At 37.6% G+C, this 25926-nt stretch overlaps 1 protein-coding gene across 1 annotated transcript in view; it reads right to left on the bottom strand.

The window, feature by feature from the left end:
• Positions 1 to 25926, bottom strand: part of LOC127448820 (potassium voltage-gated channel subfamily KQT member 2) — a 66697-nt gene that overhangs the window by 7228 nt on the left and 33543 nt on the right. The window contains 9 exon segments of the mRNA XM_051711642.1: positions 1940 to 2048; positions 12923 to 12970; positions 15206 to 15429; positions 17488 to 17517; positions 18269 to 18337; positions 20585 to 20679; positions 23105 to 23200; positions 23776 to 23886; positions 25180 to 25305. Coding sequence (XP_051567602.1) covers positions 1940 to 2048; positions 12923 to 12970; positions 15206 to 15429; positions 17488 to 17517; positions 18269 to 18337; positions 20585 to 20679; positions 23105 to 23200; positions 23776 to 23886; positions 25180 to 25305 — 908 coding nt within the window.

Here is a 25926-nt window from a genome sequence, read left to right as displayed (position 1 = left end):
ACGGCTTGTAACGCAACTTAAAAAAATTAGCCTTTCCCGGACTTCCTAGGTTGCCTATTAAAGCCTGTAAACTGATTTTCATGGGAAGGGAGCAGGTCAGTTTTGCCGGGAAAATCCAAAGGATGTGACGTTTATGCGCTCACCTGAGAGCCTCAGTGCTTCCCTTCCGCTATTCAACAGCGACAACAAACTGCAACACTAGGTAACATTATCTTAGAGATGGAATCCAGCAAATGTCCCAGCACAACACCGACTCCGACACAAACTCAGAGTAAGCCAAAAAAACATTTATCTACTGAATCCCGTCTGGCTAAGCGGGAACGTGATCGTGGCCGAGTGAAAACTAGAGTGAACATCGGCAGGGCATTTGATTCCTGGAGGGACCTTTGTTCAGTTTTGGGGATCAAAACCGACCCTAAATTGGCATTCTTCTTATTGGACAGATAAGCTTACATAACTGCAAACATTTGAAATATAGTGCCATAAGGATTGATCTGTGTCATTACAGCTAACTTGATCTTGCCTGTACAGTAACTGTCATAATCAATGTTAATCTGTAATTATTCAGCAAGGTAAACTACAATAACACATGAAATGAATGCTAGACAATGTTCAAGATAATGCAGAAAGCTCCATTCATTAGTGTAACGTAACTTGGTTATACAGAAAATATATACAATCTATTATTATAAAACAATAGCGCATCGATATATCAACATGACGGTTGTGATGGAATCACATCAATACTGAATTGTCAACATATTTATAATGTACAGTCTATTTGATAAACAGCTACTGTCATCATCCACCAAATATAGCTAACAGCTATTGATAAAGCTGGCTAGCTAGCTAACGCCGACATATCCAATCGTATAAATGCAGTCAATGTATCATGCAAAGAAAAGTGATTACTTCAAACTACAGTCTCGCATAGTCAGACCTATATCCACACTTTGTTTTAGCCCTGTTCCAGCACTGGAGAGTCAAAAAGTTTGTAGTAAAACAATCATAACTGTCATTTTAATTATGCTACCTCATCTGTCAGCATGATGCCGGTGAATCAAGTTCAGTCTCTTTGTACGTTACGTCATTGTTTTGGTCCGATGCTCGCTCACTCAAGTCCCTATGGAGTGTGTGCACGAGTACGAGCAACACGTAGCTGCTGCAGTTCACATAACGACCACAGGTGTCACTAATAACAAGGGTTTCTGAATCTTACATACTGCACCTTTAATGTTGCATTTACTTATGTTGAAGCATACAACTTTTAATGTATAAAATATATTAGCATACTGTATGTAGAAACTACAACATTTATTAATATTGGTTTAAAATATTGTTTATTATAAGTTTGTTATAGTAACTTATGAAGTTTACTAATGCTATTGGATGCAAGCTTATTGCAAAGTGTTCCCAAAAAAACATTGTATTACATGTATTTTTTTTTAACTGCAATACAGTAAAAAATATATGCATTGCAGTGCTTAATTGTCATGGAGAGGGGTGTTGGGAAATGTGACAACGCAAACAATTATAGTCCAAAAATACAGCGTAATTTTCTTTATGCAAAATAAAGTTTCTCTTTTTTTTCTCTTTTGACTTTGAGCTTAAATATGACCTGGACAGGTTTTCATAAGATTCACCCAAATAGCCCTTAACCATGTCCCAGAGACTGCTACATTTTCTTGAGCTTATACAATGATACCGACACTTTAATATTCAAAATGTTGCATGCGTAAAGAGTTGCTGGCATGAATATGAGCAATGAAGGTGTGTAACAAAAGATTCAAAATATTGAATGTAACAAGTTTTTGTAACTTACGTACATTCAGGTACAATATGAGCTCATAAAGTTATCTTTAGAGATGCAGACTTGTATGTTATTTTTTAATAATATACAAGTCTGATGGGTATTGGGATCCCTCTCATCTTTGCTTACCACACAGCCCTGATGGTAACTTTTATTCCTGGCGTTAAATCCTGAGGGACAAACTCACAATGGCAGCTCTTATTGTCATCAACAATGTCTTCTCCAGGCAGGCTGGCCTCTAAAAAACACAACATGGACAGGAGGACTCTAGAGTTAGTCAACAAACCCATAACCTTTCATTTAACTTCATTCTATCTCTGATAAGTCTCATGATAATTTGTACTAATTTGATGGCAAAATCGTGCAATATCGTACGACTTAAAATGTATGAATTGATGACTTTACACCGACCTACCAATCATAGATGTTTCCCTCGTCTCCTGCTAATTTTCCTTTCTTCTGTGGTCCACAAAACGGATTTAAATCATGGAAAGGATTTCCACTTTATGGTTAGGTTTAGGTATGGAGTTTGGGTAAGGGGTTAAATTTAGAAAAAAATCTCACAAACACGTGTTTATAACATGGAGGCTTCTCTTTCTTCCGTGGTACAAAACAGCAAAGCATGGTTATGTTTAGTGTCTGGGTAAGGAGTTACATTTTATTGTTACATTAAGGTTGGTGTAACAGGGGCCAGCTGATAGATAGCTGTGCAATGTGTATAAACCTCACTCTCCTGACCTCAAGAGGTGCACTAGCGACTGACGCTAGAGGCTGTAGCCTTTAGCCTCCTTGTTAGCGCACCCGCCGACCATGCTGGAGATGCTGGTTCGAGTCCCATACGGAGCGGGTAGAACAGGTGCATCACAATGGTGCCGTGACCTGGATAGGAGTGAGGTTTAGGGGGGGTGAGTGTAATGGGGGCCAGCTGAGAGATAGTTGTGCAATGTGTATAAACCTAACTCTCCTGACCTCAAGAGGTGCACTAGCGACTGATGCTAGAGGCTGTAGCCTTTAGCCTCCTTGTTAGCGCACCCGCCTCCCATGCCGGAGATGCTGGTTCGAGTCCCGTATGGAGTGGACAGAACAGGAGCATCACATTGGTGCCGTGACCCAGATGGGAGTGAGTTTAGAGGGGTGAGTGTAACGGGGGCCAGCTGATAGATAGCTGTGCAATATGTATAAACCTCACTCTCCTGACCTCAAGAGGTGCACTAGCGACTGATGCTAGAGGCTGTAGCCATTAGCCTCCTTGTTAGCGCACCTGCCTCCCATGCCAGAGATGCCGGTTCGAGTCCCATACGGAGCGGGTAGAACAGGAGCGTCACAATGGTACCCTGACCCAGATGGGAGTGAGGTTTAGGGGGGAGAGTGTAACAGTGGCTAGCTGATAGATAGCTGTGCAATGTGTATAAACCTCACTCCCCTGACCTTAAGAGGTGCACTAGCGACTGATGCTATAGGCTGTAGCCTTTAGCCTCCTTGTTAGCGCACCGCCTCCCATGCCGGAGATGCTGGTTTGAGTCCCTTACGGATTGGACAGAACAGCAGCATCACATTGGTGCCATGACCCAGATGGGAGTGAGTTTAGAGGGGTGAGTGTAATGGGGGCCAGCTGATAGATAGCTGTGCAGTATGTATGAACCTCTCTCTCCTGACTTCAAGAGGTGCACTAGCGACTGATGCTAGAGGCTGTAGCCATTAGCCCCCTTGTTAGCGCACCCACCTCCCATGCCGGCGGTGGCGGGTTTAGGCATGGGCGACATGGGTAGTTGCCCAAGGTGGCATCTTGTGGGGGGATGGCACCTCCCTATAAAGTTTTACAGTTTTCCTGTAAAAAAAATCTAAAAAGTCTTAAAAAAAAGTTTCATTTATTTGAGAAGCAAAACAAAATAAGATATTTTTGTCTTGTTTTCAGAAAAAGTAAAAAATAAATGCCAATGGGGTTAGAAAAAAAGAAAACTTAATTGAAAAGTAAAAAAAAAAATAATAATAATTTTTCCCCATTGTCAAAGTTCTTTTTTTTTTTTTTTTTCTGAAAACAAGATTTAATATCTCATGCCATTTTTTCTTCGAAAGTAATATTTTTTCCTTGTTTTATGGATGTTTAGATATTTTTACTGGAAAATAAGACAAATCCTCAGTAAGAAAATGATTTATTTTTCACACCCCATTATAAAAAATGTTTTCTTGTTTTTAGCATAAACCCCACTAAACTGTGTTAGATCTGTCTGAAAACAAGATAATATCTTTTGTCATTTTGCTTCTCAAAAATATTTTAAGTACATACAGTATATATAGTTTTCAATATATATATATATATATATATATATATATATATATATACACACACACACACACACACAAAAAAAAAAACTCTTACAGTACTCTTCAAAAACCCACCAGTTGAGAACACATAAGAGTCTAACCCATAAAACTAACGCAGCCCCATTTCTTATTATATCCATGTAAATACTGATTGCTTCAGTCATTTGGGCCACAGAGTCAGCAGTGTTCTCATTTCTTAGCAGACCATCTGGCATAGGGCAGGTGTGTAAAAATAAATCTACCTGTGTTTATTATGCCAAATAAACCACAGAGCCTTCAACAACTGTAGCGCTCCAAAGCCTCGAGTGAATTATGACACCTGAAACGAGTCTAATGAGGTTTCTACAGGTCTGCGATGCGATCACGATGTCTTCAGATTGCATTTAGATCATTTTTTCTCATCAAAGTCTAACCAGATTTTCTCACTTGCAGGTCTGCAGCCACATTGAATTCAGTTCGCAGGTATTGTTTTGAGATCATAGGATGATGGGATCTGCTGTGGGCGTAATGTGAGTCATGATTCTAGAACAAGAACACGCAAATGTTGATAAAGGATAATTACAAACGACTGACCAGAAAACAACAACAAAACAGACCTGCTTAAAATCTAGAAGCTTCAAGGAACAAACTGAATGTGACTAATAATAATTGGAATTTTCTCAAATGATTATCCAATGAGTTCTCTGAAGCTGAACTGTGGCTGTAGACGTTACGTTGAAAAGTTGCACTAGTCTTGTGACTTTACAGTTTAACAAACTCTTTTGCAAAGACAATTACAAAGATGGACTAGAAAAAGATTGTGAAGGGGTAACTTGATCAAATACACTACTAAACCAGACTGTGTTCTGTAAACAAATGCTGAAAACCCCTTTAAATTCTATAATCTAATGATTCTTTCAGTGCATTAATCCAAAGCTTCAAATATTTATTCCCCTTCAGAGAAATTATAACCTTTCATGTAATGTGATATGTTAAACTCAGATTTTAAACACAACGGTTACATTCAAGTAAAGGCGCATTTTGAATTCTGAACACTAATGAGATATCAGAAGGTTATCTGTTACTTCTGTAACACATTTATCAAGCATGAACACTACTCTAAATATTGTTTCTTTTTCCAAAAAGAAACAAAAAAAATGAAGAATTATGGCTTCGAAAAAAATATATAGCCATTCATAAATGACAGAGAACTACAGTATTTCATGTCAGTATAATTACTAAACAGTAAAACAGTATGCTGAATTACAATGGGTAAAAGTTAAAATCAGAAAAAAATAAATAACAAGAAAAAAAATCATCGTTCAAACATTAATGTTACTAACTTAAATTTTGGCATTGATTTTGAAAATAGTAGTGGATAGTGTTCATATGAAGCCATTTATTATCACATAGTTGTTTGGCTCCTTTTTAAATTATAATGATAACAGAAATCACCCAAATGGCCCTGATCAAAAGTTTACACACCCTTGAATGTTTGGCCTTGTTACAGACACACAAGGTGACACACACAGGTTTAAATGGCAATTAAAGGTTAATTTCCCACACCTGTGACTTTTTAAATTGCAATTAGTGTCTGTGTATAAATAGTCAATGAGTTTGTTAGCTCTCACGTGGATGCACTGAGCAGGCTAGATACTGAGCCATGGGGAGCAGAAAAGAACTGTCAAAAGACCTGCATAACAAGGTAATGGAACTTTATAAAGATGGAAAAGGATATAAAAAGATATCCAAAGCCTTGAAAATGCCAGTCAGTACTGTTCAATCACTTATTAAGAAGTGGAAAATTCAGGGATCTCTTGATACCAAGCCAAGGTCAGATAGACCAAGAAAGATTTCAGCCACAACTGCCAGAAGAATTGTTCGGGATACAAAGAAAAACCCACAGGTAACCTCAGAAGAAATACAGGCTGCTCTGGAAAAAGACGGTGTGGTTGTTTCAAGGAGCACAATACGACGATACTTGAACAAAAAAAATGAGCTGCATGGTTGAGTTGCCAGAAAGAAGCCTTTACTGCGCCAAAGCCACAAAAAAGCCTGGTTACAATATGCCCGACAACACCTTGACACGCCTCACAGCTTCTGGAGCACTGTAATTTGGAGTGACGAGACCAAAATAGAGCTTTATGGTCACAACCATAAGCGCTATGTTTGGAGAGGGGTCAACAAGGCCTGTAGTGATAAGAATACCATCCCCACTGTGAAGCATGGCGGCGGCTCACTGATGTTTTGGGGGTGTGTGAGCTCTAAAGGCACAGGGAATCTTGTGAAAATTGATGGCAAGATGAATGCAGCATGTTATCAGAAAATACTGGCAGACAATTTGCATTCTTCTGCACGAAAGCTGCGCATGGGACGCTCTTGGACTTTCCAGCATGACAATGACCCTAAGCACAAGGCCAAGTTGACCCTCCAGTGGTTACAGCAGAAAAAGGTGAAGGTCCTGGAGTGGCCATCACAGTCTCCTGACCTTAATATCATCGAGCCACTCTGGGGAGATCTCAAACGTGCGGTTCATGCAAGATGACCAAAGACATTGCATGACCTGGAGGCATTTTGCCAAGACGAATGGGCAGCTATACCACCTGCAAGAATTTGGGGCCTCATAGACAACTATTACAAAAGACTGCACACTGTCATTGATGCTAAAGGGGGTAATACACAGTATTAAGAACTAAGGGTATGCAGACTTTTGAACAGGGGTCATTTCATTTTTTGCTTTGTTGCCATGTTTTGTTTTATGATTATGCCATTCTGTTATAACCTACAGTTGAATATGAATCCCATAAGAAATAAAAGAAATGTGTTTTGCCTGCTCACTCATGTTTTCTTTAAAAATGGTACATATATTACCAACTCTCCAAGGGTATGCAAACTTTTGAGCACAACTGTAAGTGCAATGTGAAATGTGTCTTTGCAATGTTTATATACAGTATATTTTACAAGGACTTTAATGTAAATTCACTTCATGTGAACTATTTCTGCTAACACCTAACATTAAGGTTCTATATGCGCTCCAAAAATATTGTTGCCCATGTTTAAGATTGACGCATTTCATCAATATACATTAATAAATAAAAAAACAATTGATGGTGTTAACATTAATTAATTAAGTAAGTCATTAACTAATGATGAACAACAACTTTGTATTAATATTGGTTAATATTATTTTGGAAATGTACTCTTTTTTTCATTGTTAGTTCATAATACATTAACTAGTGTTAATGCATACAACTTTTAATGAACTTTTAACTTATATTTTTTTTATCTGTTTATGTGTAGAAATGAAGTAACATTAACCAAGATAACAACTGCTGTATGGGTATTTTGTTCTTAGTTGTTATCTATGCTAACTAATGCGTTAACTAATATATAACCTTTTTGAAAAGTGTTTTTGTAGCAATCTCAAAATATATACAGTATTTAACGACACTGAATATATTTCACAAGTTGTGGAACTTTAGTACTGGTAATAGAATTAGACTGATCATTAGCAGCAGCTTTTACACTAAAATTATTTTATATAGAACCTTTTTTGAATAAATATATTTAGACTTTTTAAAAAATATATATAAATATAAACAGTACATCATTCTAAATGTTTCCAAAGGTATGCAAATTTGAACATGCAAACAAAACAACATAAATACATATGAAATCTTTCAAACTCAAATGGAAAGCACACTGGACAATTAAGCATTTAAAGCACTAAGCATGTAAGATTTTACAGACTGACACTTTATATTAGGTGGCATTAACTACTATGTACTAATATTAAATACATACAACACTATGTATTTACTGTGTAACTACATGTTGTTCTGCAAAGTTCCCACATTTTCTGCTGCTGTTAAGGTGAGGTATGGGTAGGTTTAGGAGTAAGGGTAGGGTTAGGATTAGGGGCTAGAGTTAGGTTTATGAGTAAGGGTAGGGTTAGGATTAGGGGTTAGATTTAAGTTTAGGAGTAAGGGTAGGGTTAGGGTTAAGATTAGGGGTTAGAGTTAGGTTTAGAAGTAAGGGTAGGGTTAAGGTTAGGATTAGGGGTTAGAGTTAGGTTTAGGAGTAAAGGTAGGGTTAAGGTTAGGATTAGGTGTTAGAGTTAGGTTTAGGAGTAAGGGTAGGGTTAAGGTTAGGATTAGGGGTTAGAGTTAGGTTTAGGAGTAAGGGTAGGGTTAGGGTTTGGATTAGGGGTTAGAGTTAGGTTTAGGAGTAAGGGTAGGGTTAAGGTTAGGATTAGGTGTTAGAGTTAGGTTTAATAGTAAGGGTAGGGTTAGGGTTTGAATTAGGGGTTAGAGTTAGGTTTATGAGTAAGGGTAGGGTTAGGATTAGAGTTAGGTTTAGGAGTAAGGTAGGGTAGGGTTAAGGTTAGAATTGGGGTTAGAGTTAGGTTTAGGAGTAAGGGTAGGGTTAAGGTTAGGATTAGGGGTTAGATTTAGGTTTAGGAGTAAGGGTAGGGTTAGGGTTTGGATTAGGGGTTAGAGTTAGGTTTAGGAGTAAGGGTAGGGTTAAGTTTAGGATTAGGTGTTAGAGTTAGGTTTAATAGTAAGGGTAGGGTTAGGGTTTGAATTAGGGGTTAGAGTTAGGTTTATGAGTAAGGGTAGGGTTAGGATTAGAGTCAGGTTTAGGAGTAAGGTAGGGTAGGGTTAAGGTTAGAATTAGGTGTTAGAGGTAGGTTTAGGAGTAAGAGTATGGTTTGTGTTATTATTAGGGGTTAGAGTTAGGTTTAGGAGTAAGAGTAGGGTTTGTGTTAGTATTAGTGTTAGAGTTAGGTTTAAGAGTAAAGGTTAGGGTTAGGATTAGGGGCTAGAGTTAGGTTTATGAGTAAGGGTAGGGTTAGGATTAGAGTTCGGTTTAGTAGTAAGGGTAGGGTTAGGGGTTAGAGTTATGTTTATGAGTAAGGTAGGGTAGGGTTAAGGTTAGGATTAGGGGTTAGAGTTAGGTTTATGAGTAAGGGTAGGGTTAGGATTAGAGTCAGGTTTAGGAGTAAGGTAGGGTAGGGTTAAGGTTAGAATTAGGTGTTAGAGGTAGGTTTAGGAGTAAGAGTATGGTTTGTGTTATTATTAGGGGTTAGAGTTAGGTTTAGGAGTAAGAGTAGGGTTTGTGTTAGTATTAGTGTTAGAGTTAGGTTTAAGAGTAAAGGTTAGGGTTAGGATTAGGGGCTAGAGTTAGGTTTATGAGTAAGGGTAGGGTTAGGATTAGAGTTCAGTTTAGTAGTAAGGGTAGGGTTAGGGGTTAGAGTTATGTTTATGAGTAAGGTAGGGTAGGGTTAAGGTTAGGATTAGGGGTTAGAGTTAGGTTTATGAGTAAGGGTAGGGTTAGGATTAGAGTTCGGTTTTGGAGTAAGGGTAGGGTTAGGGGTTAGAGTTAGGTGGAGGAGTAAGGGTAGGATTAGAGTTAGGAGTAAGGTAGGGTAGGGTTAAGGTTAGGATTAGGGGTTAGAGTTAGGTTTAGGAGTAAGATTAGGGTTTGTGTTAGTATTAGTGGTTAGAGTTATGTTTATGAGTAAGGGTATGGTTAGGATTAGAGTTAGGTTTAGTAGTAAGGGTAGGGTTAGAGTTAGGAGTAAGGTAGGGTAGGGTTAAGGTTAGGATTAGGGGTTAGAGTTAGGTTTATGAGTAAGGGTAGGGGTAGGATTAGAGTTCGGTTTAGGAGTAAGGGTAGGGTTAGGGGTTAGAGTTATGTTTATGAGTAAGATAGGGTAGGGTTAAGGTTAGGATTAGGGGTTAGAGTTAGGTTTAGGAGTAAGATTAGGGTTTGTGTTAGTATTAGTGGTTAGAGTTATGTTTAGGAGTAAGGGTATGGTTAGGATTAGCGTTCGGTTTAGGAGTAAGATTAGGGTTTGTGTTGGTATTAGTGGTTAGAGTTATGTTTATGAGTAAGGGTAGGGGTAGGATTAGAGTTTGGTTTAGGAGTAAGGGTAGGGTTAGGGGTTAGAGTTATGTTTATGAGTAAGGTAGGGTAGGGTTAAGGTTAGGATTAGGGGTTAGAGTTAGGTTTAGGAGTAAGATTAGGGTTTGTGTTAGTATTAGGCTTTAGAGTTATGTTTAGGAGTAAGGGTAGGGTTTGTGTTCGTATTAGGCATTAGAGTTAAGTTTATGAGTATGGGTAGGGTTAGGATCAGGCGTTAAAGTTAGGTTTAGGAGTAAGAGTAGGGTTTGTGTTAGTATTAGGCTTTAGAGTTAGGTTTAAGAGTGAGGGTAGGGTTAGGTGTTAGAGTTAGGTTTAGGAGTAAGGGTAGGGTTTGATTTAGGATTAGGGGTTAGAGTTAGGTTTAGGAGTAAGGGTTAGGGTTAGGATTAGGGGGTTAGAGTTAGGTTTAGGAGTAAGGTTAGGGTTTGATTTAGGATTAGGGGTTAGAGTTAGGTTTAGGAGTAAGTGTCAGGTTATGGTTATGGGTTAGAGTAACAATAAACATCAGATTTACACAACACAATAATATTATACAATGTGTGTATTGTATACTGTACATTGTATATTATTATCGTGTTTCGTGGAATTATGTGTATATTAATTTTGTAAATTGTGTTGTGTAAATCTGATGTTTATTGTAAGTTGCTCTATGTCTCATCACTCTCATGACTGCTATGTTACTCGGAACTGCACCCAAGACTTTCACCCACTGTTGCACTTGTGCATATGGTTGTGTGTCAATAAAAGTGATTTGATTTGTCCGAGTTAGGTTTAGGAGTAAGGGTAGGGTTAGGGGTAAAGTTAAATTTGGAACTACAAACGCAATTAAATGCAAGTACTTTAAATTTAATTACAATGCAACAACATGTACATAATAAGTACATTGTATCAAATGGTTAAGTACATAGTAATTAAGGCCACCTAATCTAAAGTGGTCCCTGTATCCTCTGACAGCTGTCATAATCAGAATGAGATCTGTGATTATTGCCATGTTTGGTATCTCTGTGCTTTATAGTGTCTGAATAACAGATAGTTTCAAGATAGAAAAATGATAATAAAGAAAAAATAAAACCAGAATTGGATTCCAGCAGCTGCACTAAATTCACAATCACAGAGCTCTAAATTCACCCCAGCTGTCCTGAGTAATTCAGTCCTTTATGAACATCTTATGTACTGTGGCTTTAAATGGGGAAATGCATTTAGCATGCTGTATCAAACTGAGAGTTCAAACCTCTAATCCTCATTTTGAATGAAACTCAACTGCAATTAATATACAACATACAGCTCACTTCACGTTACAAGCTTTACTTATTAAAAGACTCAGTGTTTAGAACAATTATTACAGAATCAGAAACAATGTAACGGTAACTCTTTAGAATAAGGTTGTATTTGTATACAATAGTTAATTTACATGAACTAACAATGAACATACGTTTCCAGGACTTGTTGATCTTGATTATTATTACTTTTATCATGTGCAAATGCAAAACAAAACAAAACAAGTAAAAAAAAACATTAGTTAATGCAATATAAACGAACATGAAAAAAGAATGAGCAATAGTATTTTTATTAATTAACATTAACCAGGATTAATAAATGCTGTTAAAAATATTGTTCATCATTAGTTCATAATAACTCATGCATTTAGTAATGCTAACAAATACAAACTTAATGTAAAGTGTAACAAATTAAATTAATGAAACGCAATTATCTGTCACTGGAAATTAAAGAGAGATGTTTCATATTACAGCTTACGTCTACATTTTTGTAACTGTTATAATAATTCTACAAAGCTCAAATAAACAAAAAAAAAAATAAATTAATAAATTAAAACAAATAGTAACACTTTACAATAAGGTTCCATCTGTTAACATGAGTTAACAACATTAGTTAACATGAAGTAACAATGAACAACACTTAAGCATTTATTATATCTTTGTTAATATTAGTTACAACATATAGTAATGCATGTTTAAAATCAAAAGTTGTACATGTTAACATTAGTTAATACAACATGAACATGAACTAACAATGAACATTTTTTTATTTTTTTTTCTCCCCAATTTGTAATGCCCAATTCCCAATGCGCTCTAAGTCCTCGTGGTGGCGTAGTGACTCGCCTCAATCCGGGTGACGGAGGACGAATCTCAGCTGCCTCAGCGTCTGCGACCGTCAATCCACGCATCTTATCACGTGGCTTGTTGAGCGTCACCGCGGAGACCTTGCGCGTGTGGATGCTTCACGCTATTCGCCGCGGCATCCACGCACAACTTACCACGCGCCCCACTGAGAGCGAGAACCACATTATAGCGACCACGAGGAGGTTACCCCATGTGACTCTACCCTCCCTAGCAACCGGGCCAATTTGGTTGCTTAGGAGACCTGGCTGGAGTCACTCAGCACACACTGGATTTGAACTCGTGACTCCAGGGGCGGTAGTCTGCAAAACATTTTTTAACTTTTTTTATTAACTAACATTAACAATCATTAATAAATGATGTAAAAACACATTGTTAATTGTTTGTTCATGATACCTAATGCGTTAACTAATGTTAACGAATGGAACCTTATTGTAAAGTGTTACAAATAAAATAAAATGAAATTTAATTAAATAATAAAATAAAATAAAATTATATAAAATTAAAATTAAATTAAATTAAATTAAATTAAATTAAATTAAATTAAATTAAAAATAAAATAAAATAAAATAAAATAAAATAAAATAAAATAAAATAATAAAATAAAATAAAAATAAATGAAATTATGAAATGAAATTAAAGACAACCCAAACCAAGACTGGTAGTTAAGCTGTGAGTTAAGCTGCACAGTTTCATTTGAGGTACATGTTTTATGGGAGCGCACCCATCTGGATTGCCTGACCTGGAGAGTTCCTGTGTCTCAAATCTTCCTCTTGCATCTCAATGAGAACTTTAGCATCAGCATCCAACAAAGAAATGGAAAGACAGCATCAGGATCCACATTCATTTAAGAAAACAAGGGTTGAAAATCATAAACAGACATGTGGATTACACAGGTTCATATGGTAAAATATTCAAAACATCATTAAGTTCATTAAATAAATCTAACAAAACATTGAGGGGTTTACTCTTAAAACAGGAGAAAATACTATTTTCTAAAGAGGTACGGAGAATAAAGTTGTCAAGATATATTCTCTCAATTTTGCTTCTCAAGTAAATGTATCCTCTTTCACTAAATGAACAAGAAAATAATTTTTGCAGTGTGGAAGTGTAATAATCATTGAATTTGCACTTTGTGGAAAGTGTAACCAAAGCACAAACTTACAGCTTTATCATAAATAAAATCGCAATACTCACACACACACACACACACACACACACACACACACACACACTATAATGAATCAGGCCAAATATTATGATTGGTATGTAAAATAATTTATATTAATGTCATAATGTATGCCATGAAATCATATAATCATACCAATCATAAAAGTGACTAGCTACTTATTTAAATAAATTATTAAAAAGTTAAAGCTCAAAGAATAATGAGCTAATAATCAGCAACTAATCCTACTCTTTCACCACACATACATAGGCCACAAAAACACGTGCAGAAGAAGCAACATGACTCATTAGGCTATGATAAACTTTATATTGACAAATAATACAGACAGCTTAAAAAAATACCTTGATTATGACAACACTCTTAAGAAATTGCATGCAATGACACACACACAAAAAAAGACAGAATAAGAATCCTGATGTGTAGAACTGATCAAATCTATCTAGAGTGTATTTTCTATTTTTCTACCGTCTCGCTCTTAGATGTACGACCACATGCATAATCAGTTTAAAATTATGTTTTTTAATTCCTCAACCACTCCTCAATGTTTAATCTACATGACATCCAGCAAACCTATTAACCTGGGGTTTAAAGAATGCTCCCAAAGTTCAACTCAACAGCATTTGATAATAATAATAATAATAATTTCAATAGTTTTTTTTCTTTTACAAAAAGCAAACGGTTGCATACTGTTCTTACAATGTATGTACGTATGTACGACAGGGCTTGCACTTCAATTAAAGGCAGAATGTGCAGCTCATATTTTTGTTCAAGCACTCACATAAATTCATCCTTAAAAATAATTATATTATTTGAGCTGTAAAGTTGTTTAAATCATCATTATTGTGGTGAGACTACTTTTCTAAGCGGATCAACTTTTTTAGTAATCCCTTTGTTTACATTTTTCTCTGTTAAAAAGCCTTTCTCATGTATCATGCAAATATGTTCATATTTCTAGCTTTGCAAGGTCATAACAGGAGCTGAAATACTGGATATAACTTTGCAGATAAAAGTGGTTTTATCACTCATGTTTATCATGTATAATTGCTTGAAACAGTGTGCATTTTAGTGTTTATTATGTCGCTTCATAGACTTGCATTGAAAGTGCATTACTGTAACTGGCATTTAAAAAACTGAAGTCAAAATAATGTTTTAAACTTGAAATAATAGTTCAACTTGTAATGAACCTGCAACAAGGGGTTGATTGTTTAAGGATTTCTGCTTGTTGCGCTTGAACTTAAAAAAAAAAAAAACATTTTTATCCCCTTTTCTCCCAATTTAGAATGCCCAATTCCCACTACTTAGTAGGTCCTCATGGTGGCACGGTTACTCACCTCAATCCGGGTGGCGGAGGACAAGTCTCAGTTGCCTCCGCTTCTAAGACCGTCAGTCCGTGCATCTTATCACATGACTCGCTCTGCATGACACCTCGGAGACTCACAGCATGTGGAGGCTCATGCTACTCTCCACGATCCACGCACAACTCACCACACGCCCCATTGAGAGCGAGAACCACTAATCACGACCACGAGGAGGTTACCCCATGTGACTCTACCCTCCCTAGCAACCGAGCCAATTTGGTTGCTTAGGAGACCTGGCTGGAGTCACTCAGCACGCCCTGGATTCGAACTCGCAACTCCAGGGGTGATAGTCAGCGTCAATACTCGCTGAGATACCCAGGCCCCCTGCGCTTGAACTTTTAACCATTAGTAACTGTTATAATGGATCAAATGCATCTGAAATGACCAAATGTTCCCTACATATACACTGATTAAACCTACAATGACAAAACCACAACCAAAGCGTACACGTACACAGAAATGGGTCAGCATCCCTCACCTTCCGAGTTCTGGCGTGACGCAGCCCCTTTAAAGCGGAAGGCCTGTCGAGCGCGACTGCGGTCACCGAAGCTGAGGCTCTTGGGGACTTTGGAGGGACTGTCCTCGATGCTGTTTGCGCTGGGCGAGCGTCGAAGCGGCTGCTGGCCCTGAGGGGAACTCTTCCCTTTAGTCGCAGAGTTTTTTGGACTGGAAAACACACGGTCTTTCAAGCTCACCTTCTGACTGAGAAGAGCACAAGGGTTCAAACGTTAGCGACTGACGGTTTGCAGTGTGGTTTACCTGTGATACAATGTTACTTTATCAGTATTCACAATGTTGGCATTAAATGTGCTGTTGCACAGTAATTGCACATTTTATGAGCTTTTACAGAAACAGATCAACTTGTTGAATTTCTAAAACTCTTGAAAATATACTATACATTGTAGCCCACAGCATGGATGAATTCTTGATTCTGATTGGCTGACATCTTGAGGTTATTTTGCAATAACGACCAGCTGACTGTACATTATCCTGCGTATTACATGGCTAAACATACGCACAAGTGTTGAGGAACATGTAGAACTTCGTGAAGGGTGTTCCAGTTGACCCTTCGCTAAGCCCCGCCCTACAAGTGCTTCTGACCAATCCTGTCTTAGCAACTGTTGCCCTGCCGCCAGTACTCTGACACACGTTTGGTATTTTCTAATGACAGCCTATGGAAGTAATGTGTGTTTGAGTCCTTTTAAGAAGGATTTTATCAAAGTAATAAAAAAAACGTCAAACACGTTGTTGCCGGGTCATTTATAATAGAGACACTAGTTACCCAGAGCGGACAGATGCAGTGTTTTTCTTTCTTTTTTATTAAATAATCCTTCAATAAATCTGGAGAAGAGCGTGATATGGATTAAACTGTGCCAGCCCTCATTCCCAAATGAACATATAACATCTGCAACGACACCTACACTGCCTGGCCAAAAACAGTGTTTCGACTCTCCCGTCATCAATACAACAATAAATGCAACTCTGGACAGAAATAAATGTTGTGATGTTGCATAAGGTAATCAAAGCTAAAGGCGGTCCAACGAATATTAGAGTATGTGACTTTTTTTTGGCCAGTCAGTGTACATTTGCTCCAAGGTAAATTAAAGCTACTAACTGAACGTTAATTCATTTAAAGTCATAGTAAAAGCAAGAGTAGATAAACAGTTCACAGCATCATAATGAGTGTGTTATGAGACGTTATAAAAAGCTCTGTTCACTGATGTTATTAGAGGTGTAATCACTATTAAATGAAGTTTTTCCTCTTTTCATGTGACTAATAATCGTTTGCCTTGATTCTAATTCACAGTCTACACAGATTTTAATCAAACTGCTGTGTAACTTAATTTCTTTCACAAAAAACTTCAGATAAATATGCATTACAATGCCACACTTCATATCAGCCCACGTAAAAATATTATCCATTCCGTTTATGAGAATAGTTTGCCAAAAACTGCGTCGTTCACAGCATTCTCCCATTCATTCCAATGAGGAGTTCTGCAGAGCTTGTCAGAGCGAGCAACCGTAACCAAGGGGGGCGGAGCTTAGCGAAGAGTCAATTATACAGTTTAACATTATCATTATGCAAAACTATTTGATCACAGAATGCTGCCATTGACCAATCACAATCAAGCATTCTAGAGAAATGCATATAAAACATGTGGTATAAGTGCAATAATTGAACGTTGTGTTTGCCCGTTGTCAATTCTTTTTTTGACATATTGAAAATATGTAAGAAATTAATGAAAAGTGCTAGTGAGTTACATGAAATTTCTCCATGCATTTTTAATTCTATTTACTGCATAATTACTTTCAATATTTATATATTACAAATACTCATATTTTAAAGAACTCGAACCTCTGGTCTGTTAAACATTGTGCCATAGTTTCTCGTGTTTGTTTGTGACTTATTAATGAAAGTTATTATAAGCGTTCTTCAAAACATGTTTTAGAGTTTTAGTGTTTAGCTGAAAATGTGGGCGGAAGTATTGATGTGCTTATGCCCACATTAAATGATGCACATCTGTTTGAACACAAACAAACTCAAACCAATGCACACATAGACACGCACATAACTAACGTGTGCATTGAAGTGAACACATGTTACTGGCCTGGAATTGGACGGGTGTAATATTTGCACGCATCGTCTGTGAAAAGCAGACAAAGATAAACAAAGTACTGATATGATGCATGCAGAAACAAGAGTTACATTTGACCATTTGTTTGTAGTGAGCACATTGAGGCTTAAATTTTGGCACTAACCTTGGAGACGGTTCGGGCTGGTTTTCCTTCCTGCGTTGGAAAAAAAAAATAATGTGCATAAATATAAATGAAATCCTTCATCAAACTAAACACTTACTATAATACAGATAACACGTACTATAATAGATGATAACAAACAAACAACTAAATATGCTCAAACACTTGATTGACATTAAGTTGTATTTGCGTCATTTTACAGAACCGATGCATTTGTGTCCTTTATATGCAAATACATAAGAAATGAAATGACTAACAATGAATAGCTTATAGCAACTTTTACTATGTTAATAAAGGCATCTGTCGAAACACATCAACAGAAATTCTACTTCTTGGTATATTAGAAGATATGCAAGTTGTGGTGATTATATAGATAGAAAAGCTTGCATTTTATCTTTATTGTCTCTATACATATTTTAGATCATAGATGACATTAAAAAAATGAAATTGAATCTCTCCATTATGAGTAAACCCCTTTAACCATTTGTAAAGCAATGAAGTTTTTCATAAAAAGTAAATACATAATAATAATAAAAAAAATGATGTCTTAACCTACTTTAAGACATGAACTCAAGTACAAGTTAAAGTCATGTTTTCTTATATTTTCTTAGGTTTGTCAGGATCTTGAAATGTCAACCCTGTTGCCATGATTTTATATTGTAAACATCTGATAACTGAAAAGTGCATTATATTCTCATTCTAAGAAGCACAACAAATTATTCACATTTATAAATTTACCTGAAAGCAAAACTGAGCACAGAATGAGCCATTTCTAATCTTTTACCTGAAGGAGAGGCCAGATTTGCTCTTCAGGTTTCTCAGTAGATCGAGCTGGTTCAGTGGAGGGATGAGTCTGTAAAACACACAGGAAGTGTTGGCACACAGGTGGCGTTTGAGGAGGAAATGCTGCGTAATGATTATGTAAATGTGGAAGCATCTTGGAGAGAAGAATCGACAAGGTGCTATTAATAAATCTACCGCTGACTGTGAACTTAGATTAAAACTACGATAGTGAGAGAAAGAGAGAGCGCACACTCAAATCTCAACAATGTATATTCTATATGTTCTATTCTAATTTTGTAATAGCCCAAATAGTTAGCAAGTGTTTGTGGGATTTAACTGTTATAACTGTTATAATCTCCAGTAGGGAATATCTACAATAAGTAGTAACATGCGTCTCAAATGCATCTCATGTGACAATTTGGGATCTGATTTCATGACTACATAAATCACTTATGTCGGTGAAGAATTTCTGTGAAGGCTTGTGCATTTATTTTCTTTTCAAGCTACGTTATTTCAGCACATTGGTTGCTTGACAGGCGAGCAGGCAGTTCTTCACTGTTACCCGGGAGGGATCAGGACGGATTTGAGTTTACACTACAAATGTGATGTGGTCACGTGCATATCTGACCACCTCTGCATCCAATCACAAAATGTTTTGGACCCAGTTTACACCTGTTTTATTTCTCCCCAATTTGGAACGCCCAATTCCCAATGCGCTCTAAGTCCTCGTGGTGGCGTAGTGACTCATCTCAATCCGGGTGGAGGAGGATGAATCTCAGTTGCCTCCGCGTCTGAGACGTCAGTCTGCGCATCTCATCACGTGGCTTGTTGAGCGCGTTACCACGGAGACCTAGCGCGTATGGAGGCCTCACGCTATTCTCCAAGGCATTCACGCATAACTCACCACGCGCCCCACCGAGAGGGATAACCACATTATAGTGACCACGAGGACGTTACCCCATGTGACTCTACCCTCCCTAGCAACCGGGCCAATTTGGTTGCTTAGGAGACCTGGCTGGTGTCACTCAGCACGCCCTGGATTCGAACTCACGACTCCAGGGGTGGTAATCAGCGTCTTTACTCGCTGAGATACCCAGACCCCCTAAACTGTATTTAATGTTGAACACTTTTGATCAGGTCACACAAAATGCATTTTAACGAGCATAAAACATGACAAATACACAGCCATGAAAGTTATGTGACTGTGGCGGCATTTTTGCCAGATATCATTACATGGTTCATTACACGTCTAGCTGCAATTCCTGAGGTGAAATGTCCATTGTGTGGCACTAAAAGCAATTTAAATGTTCTCTCAAACAGCTGAGGTTTTTAAGGTTAATGCTCTATCGAGTTTTAAATCAACAAATCCACCCATCCCTAAAACTTAAACCTAAACCTAACCGATAGTGTCAGAAAAAGCAAATGTGAAATGAAAAACACAATTGTGTCATTTTGTGTTGCTTCTATGACACTTTGGGCTCACATGAGTCGACTCACGTGCTCTTCAGGACTCGTATCCCGCTCCTTTACATCACAAGTGCAACACTTTCTCAGTTGAGCTACCGCACAATTTGATCACACTCGAACAAGCCTGTATATGTAGTTGATTATCTAATGCAAACTTTAAAATGAGTAATGCGAGATAGTAAAAGTGTTCAGATGTCATTAGATAGCATTGTGTGGGGAACAGGGTAAAAAGTAAGTGATTATGAACTGATAATCTGCCATGAAAGTGAATAAAAGTCATTGTTGCTGCATTGCCTCTAGCGTTCACAATACGCACAAAGAGCCACGTAAAAATTATTTTGCAAAAATGTACTTATAGTAACGCGATTCTATGAGACCAGGTTGAAAAGACATGAGGGTCAAACTTCAGTCAGATAAAACATTTACATTTATGCATTTGGCAGATGCTTTTATCCAAAGCGACTTACAGTGCCCTACAGGGACAATCCCCCTGGAGCAACCTGGAGTTAAGTGCCTTGCTCAAGGACACAATGGTGGTGTCTGTGGGGATTCAACCAACAACCTTTTGCTTACCAGTTCAGTGCTTTAGTCCACTACGCCACCACCACTCTGCCATAAAAGGCAGAAAGGTTACAGAGAGAGAAGAAACCAGTCCAATCGATGGTCCTCTTCCATCAATAACAGTGACATGTACTGTTGCACAAAGCGTGTTATAAACATGTGACTCTAAAACAGATATCTGTAGCTTTGGTGGCCACACACTCCCATACATTTCACCTGATACTTGAGAGAGTGAATGACTAAGAAAGACACGGGGAATGGAACTGTGAAACAGTTTAATTGTATATACCTGTACATGGGTACTGAGGCAGTTCTCTCGTAATAGTCCCACGTCGAATATAAATCTGTGCGATTCAGGTTTGTGGCATAAAACCTCCAGGCAGCCTGAGAGATCACATGACATACAGACATATTAAAACATGGATTTAGTGCTGCAACTAACTACTATGTTCATAATTAATGTATCTGTTGATTATTTATTAGAATAATCGATTAATCGAATAAAGAACTTCCAGCACCTTATGGAAAGCATGCTATTCTGTCTTTTTCAATGCACTACTTCAAACAATGTGCAAACTGAGAAAAACAAAAACATGCAAATGCACGGGACACATTGTGTGCGAAAAAGGTTTAAAATATTAACGTTACTAGATAAGAGCACAGAACTGACTAACAAATAACAAGGTTGTTGATATGAAATCATTTTGGGAAGTTGACATGTTCTGCTGTGTGGCATGCTGTACTCTACCCAAAACATTTAGCAATTTCCTTTTATATTTATGCATATTTAATGAGCTAATATTAAAGCAATACTCGGCATTTGCAGCTTTATGTTTACCACAACAAAAAACATATGCAACTCATCCATCGATTACTTAGAAAACTGGCTTACAGTGCGGCACTTACAATGTAATGGAGCAAATCTGTAAACATTAAAATACTCACTGTTTCAAAAGTATAGACACAAGACTTAAACAATATGTGTGTTAACATGATTTTACTATGATAAAAGCGCTTATATGGTTTACCGGCATTGTGTCGTCATGGCAACAAAGTTGTAAAAAATTGCATATAACTTTACACTAAGGTTTATTAGCGATTTTTTCACACTAAAATCATGTTAACATGTTAATTAAAATTAGTATTTACATCTTATAGCTATACTTTTGAAATGTGTGTGTATTTTAGTGTTTATGGACTGGCCCCATTCACTTCCATTGTAAACGTCTTACTGTTACGGCGATTTTTTTTTACATTGAGTTGAAATAATTTTATTGTGTGTTAATCAATATTATCCCACAAATGATGTTGATTGAGCTTAATTTGTATTGAACCTGGGACATTTATTTAAATGGAAACTACAAGGAATATTAGTGCAGGTACTTTTTTTAACTCGTTAAAAACTCTGATACATTTTTTGTGCTGCTGCCTGCAATTTTTAACACTTAAATTTACAAGCGCTCCATTCACATACACTGTGGACTAATTGCAAAATATTGGTTTATTTTTTTCAGAAAACCCCCCAAATAAAAAAAAGACTCCAATTATTCTTAAATAATAAATAAATAAAAAAAGAAAGTTTTTTTTAACCTTTTTTTTTTTTTTTTTTTTTGTCTCAGCTTTGTAAACATGTAATTCTAGTTCTGTTCAGTCTATCTAACTTTGAAAAGTCTGCTTTCATTCCACTAGATGGCAGCAAACACACAAAAAATAATTTAGTCTCTATCACATTCCATCACAATATGCAGATCTGAAATGTAGGTGGCGCTATACCCTCACAGATGAGCTCGTCCATAGACATTCAGTCTAATTTTCAGTTTATGCACCACCGTTATCGTTTCATTGAATATCTCGGCCTCTGAGTGGACTAGAAGCTCAATCTAGGTGTCATTAGAAAGTTTTTTTTTTAGACAACTGCCTAAGGTAAAAGATGGTATAAAGTATTTTGCTATTTGTTGCTTTCAGCAGTAGTGGTGAATAGTTTACTTTCGGTAGGTACAATATTTTAATCATAAAACAAGGGTCAGATTTTGCAGATTTTTAGACTACTGAGCACGCAAAAAATTAATTTTTAAACCTTTGTGTTATTCCTGAACAACTTAATGACAACTAGACGGAGATGCATAATGGACTGCAGTAGAACAGCAAGAAGGATATCAATTATTGGGGGGGACTTGTTATAACAGTTACTATTGGTTAAAAGTTCAAGCGCAGGGGGCCTGTGTAGCTCAGAGAGTATTGACGCCGACTACCACCCCTGGAGTCACGAGTTCGAATCCAGGGCATGCTGAGTGACTCCAGCCAGGTCTCCTAATCAACCAAATTGGCCCAGTTGCTAGGGAGGTATGGGGTCACATGGGGTAACCTCCTCATGGTCGCTATAATGTGTGGTTCTCGTTCTCGGTGGGGTGCGTGGTGAGTTGTGTGTGGATGCCGTAGAGAATAGCATGCAGTCTCCGTGGTAACGCACTCAACCTGGCACGTGATAAGATGCGTAGATTGACGGTCTCAGATGCGGAGTCAACTGAGATTCGTCCTCCTCCACCTGGATTGAGGCGAGTCACTACACCACCACGAGGACTTAGAGTGCATTGGGAATTGGGCATTCCACATTGTCTAAAATTTTTGATTATCAGTTTTCATTGATTCGTTGCAGCCCTACATACATTAATAATACATGCACTGATAGTTTTGTTTGTGAGGTGTGTTAAATGCTCTCAGGACACCCAGTTTCTTCCTCATTTGAGCTAATTTGGAACTTGGCGTCACTGAATGTAACTGGCACAAATCAGCAGGAAACGTATCGTACCTGAATGAGGCCAGCGGCTGGATTTCTGCGTTTCTCGAAATGCTTCTGTCGATGCTGTTCCTGAACTTTCAAGGCAAAACCAGAACCCAGAATTCCCTACGGAGGGTGAAAAGACATTTGCAAATGATAATGGGACCTAGTTTTACATAAAATCGATCTGTAGAGCAAAGCACACTTAGATTTCACTCATCGTTTATAGTGAGGTAAATGGCATATTTAACTGAAAAATGAAAATGAAAAATGTGCAAATATGCTGTCGACCGTTCAGCCTACAACGCATTAAAATACATCTTTCTGCAAGAAATTCTGATGGACAAAGAGCTTCATACCATTTTCATCACAGTAAATATTGTATTTGCCTTGATTAAGGTCCCTGTATCAAAACGTACAGTACTGACCATGAAATTGTGATTCAAATGAAACCCGAAAGGATCAATAATTTTTCATCTATGTATTTACAATACTGCATAACTACAACCCAAAACAAACTCAAAAGTCTCTATATTGTTTATTTTTATAATAATAAGAAAACACAATAAGAAGCTAACTGCATTTGTATATTCGATATTTAACCGGACTGATGTAATCCATTATCCTGCATGTGCTGCGGACACTATTAACAGCCTGTTTGACTTGATTTGTTCATTCTTCCAGAATCCCCCGAGACTTACCGCAGGAAGCGCGAAGAACGACACACCGATCAGGGTGAAGGTCGCTGCGAGGAGACGCCCATTCCAGGTTATTGGATATTTATCACCGTAGCCGATGGTTGTCAGGGTGATCTGTGAGACGATGAAGGAAACACGTTGTCAGGTTTCAGTTACACATGAAATCATTTCTGTTCCTGTACTGTAATTCAATCACTCTTATTGGCTGATCGTGCTGGAATACACCGAGTGTAATGCACTTTGTTTTTTTTTAGCTAGAACAGTAATTGGAGAATCTTACGAAGAACATATCCAGGTCATATTTCACCTCACAAATCAGGTGATTTAACTCCATGTTATGTCGGTAAATTGGGAAAACTGTCCTGTTATGATGAGTGTCTGTGTTATATTGTGTTTATACGATGGTGTGAAGCATGTACATCTGGCGCAAGTCAAATTTCTGAGAAATCAGACAATAAAGTATCGATCAATCAATCAATTAATCATACTGTAAACAAGTGAAAGTGGAAGTGAGAGTGAAAGTGGAGATTTATAGTAAAAAAGAACTGATCATATTGCTTCAGAAGACATGGATTAAACCACTGGAGTCGTGTGGGTTACTTTTATGCTACATTTATGTGCTTTTTGGAGCTTCAAAGTTCTGGTCACCATTCACTTGCATTGTATGGACCTACAGAGCTGAAATACTCTTCTAAAAATCTTTATTTGTGCTCTGGTGAAGAAAGAAAGTCATACACATATAGGATGGGACGAGGGTGAGTAAATGATGAGAGAATTTTCATTTTTGGGTGAACTGTCCCTTTAAGCACATTTTCCTTCTAATTATCTTCATTGTAATGTGTCCAGATGTTTCACTTTTAAGTTTATTTACTTATTTATTTATTTGTAAGTCTCATTATTCTCGATTTCCATTAGATTTTCATTACTGTAATTCAGTAATTTCTTAATGCAAAGATAAAAATAGCTTAAATTAAAGGCAGTACAACAAATACTACATAATGCATAAACACTTTTCATCACCTCATAGTAATGAGTAATGTGGGGACACAAGCTTAATCTTTCTGAAAATATGTCAGAATTAAAATAAATCTTTATTTTCTTTTAGCATAATGTAATGCTAAAAAGTTAGACTTTGGAGGTCAGATATGACCTAAACATGTTCTTGACAGGCTTCTTGAAATTCACCCAATGACCAAATAAAATTACACCAAACAAATGGTGTTTCCAACTTATACAGTGTTGTTAGAATGGGCTGTGAGTTACCTGGGAATGAAAAACAATGTAATTTACTCTGGTAGAACTGCTTATGGAATAGTATCGATCCCACACTACATTATAAGAGTTTTGTGGACAAAGTAAATGGCGTTCAAGTGCATTTATAATGGTGAGAAAGTGCGTAGGGCTTACCAGACCCCACCAGAGAGCATCGGCGTAGGTTTCAAACATCTCGTTGTCTTCTTTCTCAGCGAGATACACCAGGAACGATGCCAGAATCAGACACAGGAAGCCGATGTACCAGGCGGTGATCAGTTCCTGTCACAGGAAAATAAGTGCACATAAGTACAGTAAGTATACTCGCTGTTCAGAAACATTTGCTTTTTATCTGTGTTGTTGGCTAAGGCAAGTATCAGTCTTATTGTTTATTTTAACAAACCTGAACACTAAGGGGAGACTTCATTAAGAATGAATTTTGAGGGGCCTGGGTAGCTCAGCAAGCATTGACGCTGACTACCATCCCTGGAGTCGCGAGTTCGAATCCAGGGCGTGCTGAGTGACTCCAGCCAGGTCTACTAAGCAACCAAATTGGCCCGGTTACTAAGGAAGGGTAGAGTCACATGGGGTAACCTCCTCGTGGTCACTATAATGTGGTTCTCGCTCTCGGTGGGGCGCGTGGTGAGTTGTTCATGGATGCAGTGGAGAATAGCGTGAAGCCTCCACACGCGCTACGTCTCCGCGGTAACGCGCTCAACAAGCCACGTGATAAGATGCGCGGATTGACGGTCTCAGACGCGGAGGCAACTGAGATTCGTCCTCCGCCACCCGGATTGAGGCGAGTCACTACGCCACCACGAGGACTTAGAGTGCATTGGGAATTGGGCATTCCACATTGGGGAGATGGGGAGAAAAAAATAAATAAATAAAAGAATGAATGAA

The sequence above is a fragment of the Myxocyprinus asiaticus genome, chromosome 12 (assembly GCF_019703515.2).
Source record: "Myxocyprinus asiaticus isolate MX2 ecotype Aquarium Trade chromosome 12, UBuf_Myxa_2, whole genome shotgun sequence".
Taxonomy (NCBI): domain Eukaryota; kingdom Metazoa; phylum Chordata; class Actinopteri; order Cypriniformes; family Catostomidae; genus Myxocyprinus; species Myxocyprinus asiaticus.
This window is presented reverse-complemented; position numbering and strand designations above follow the sequence as displayed.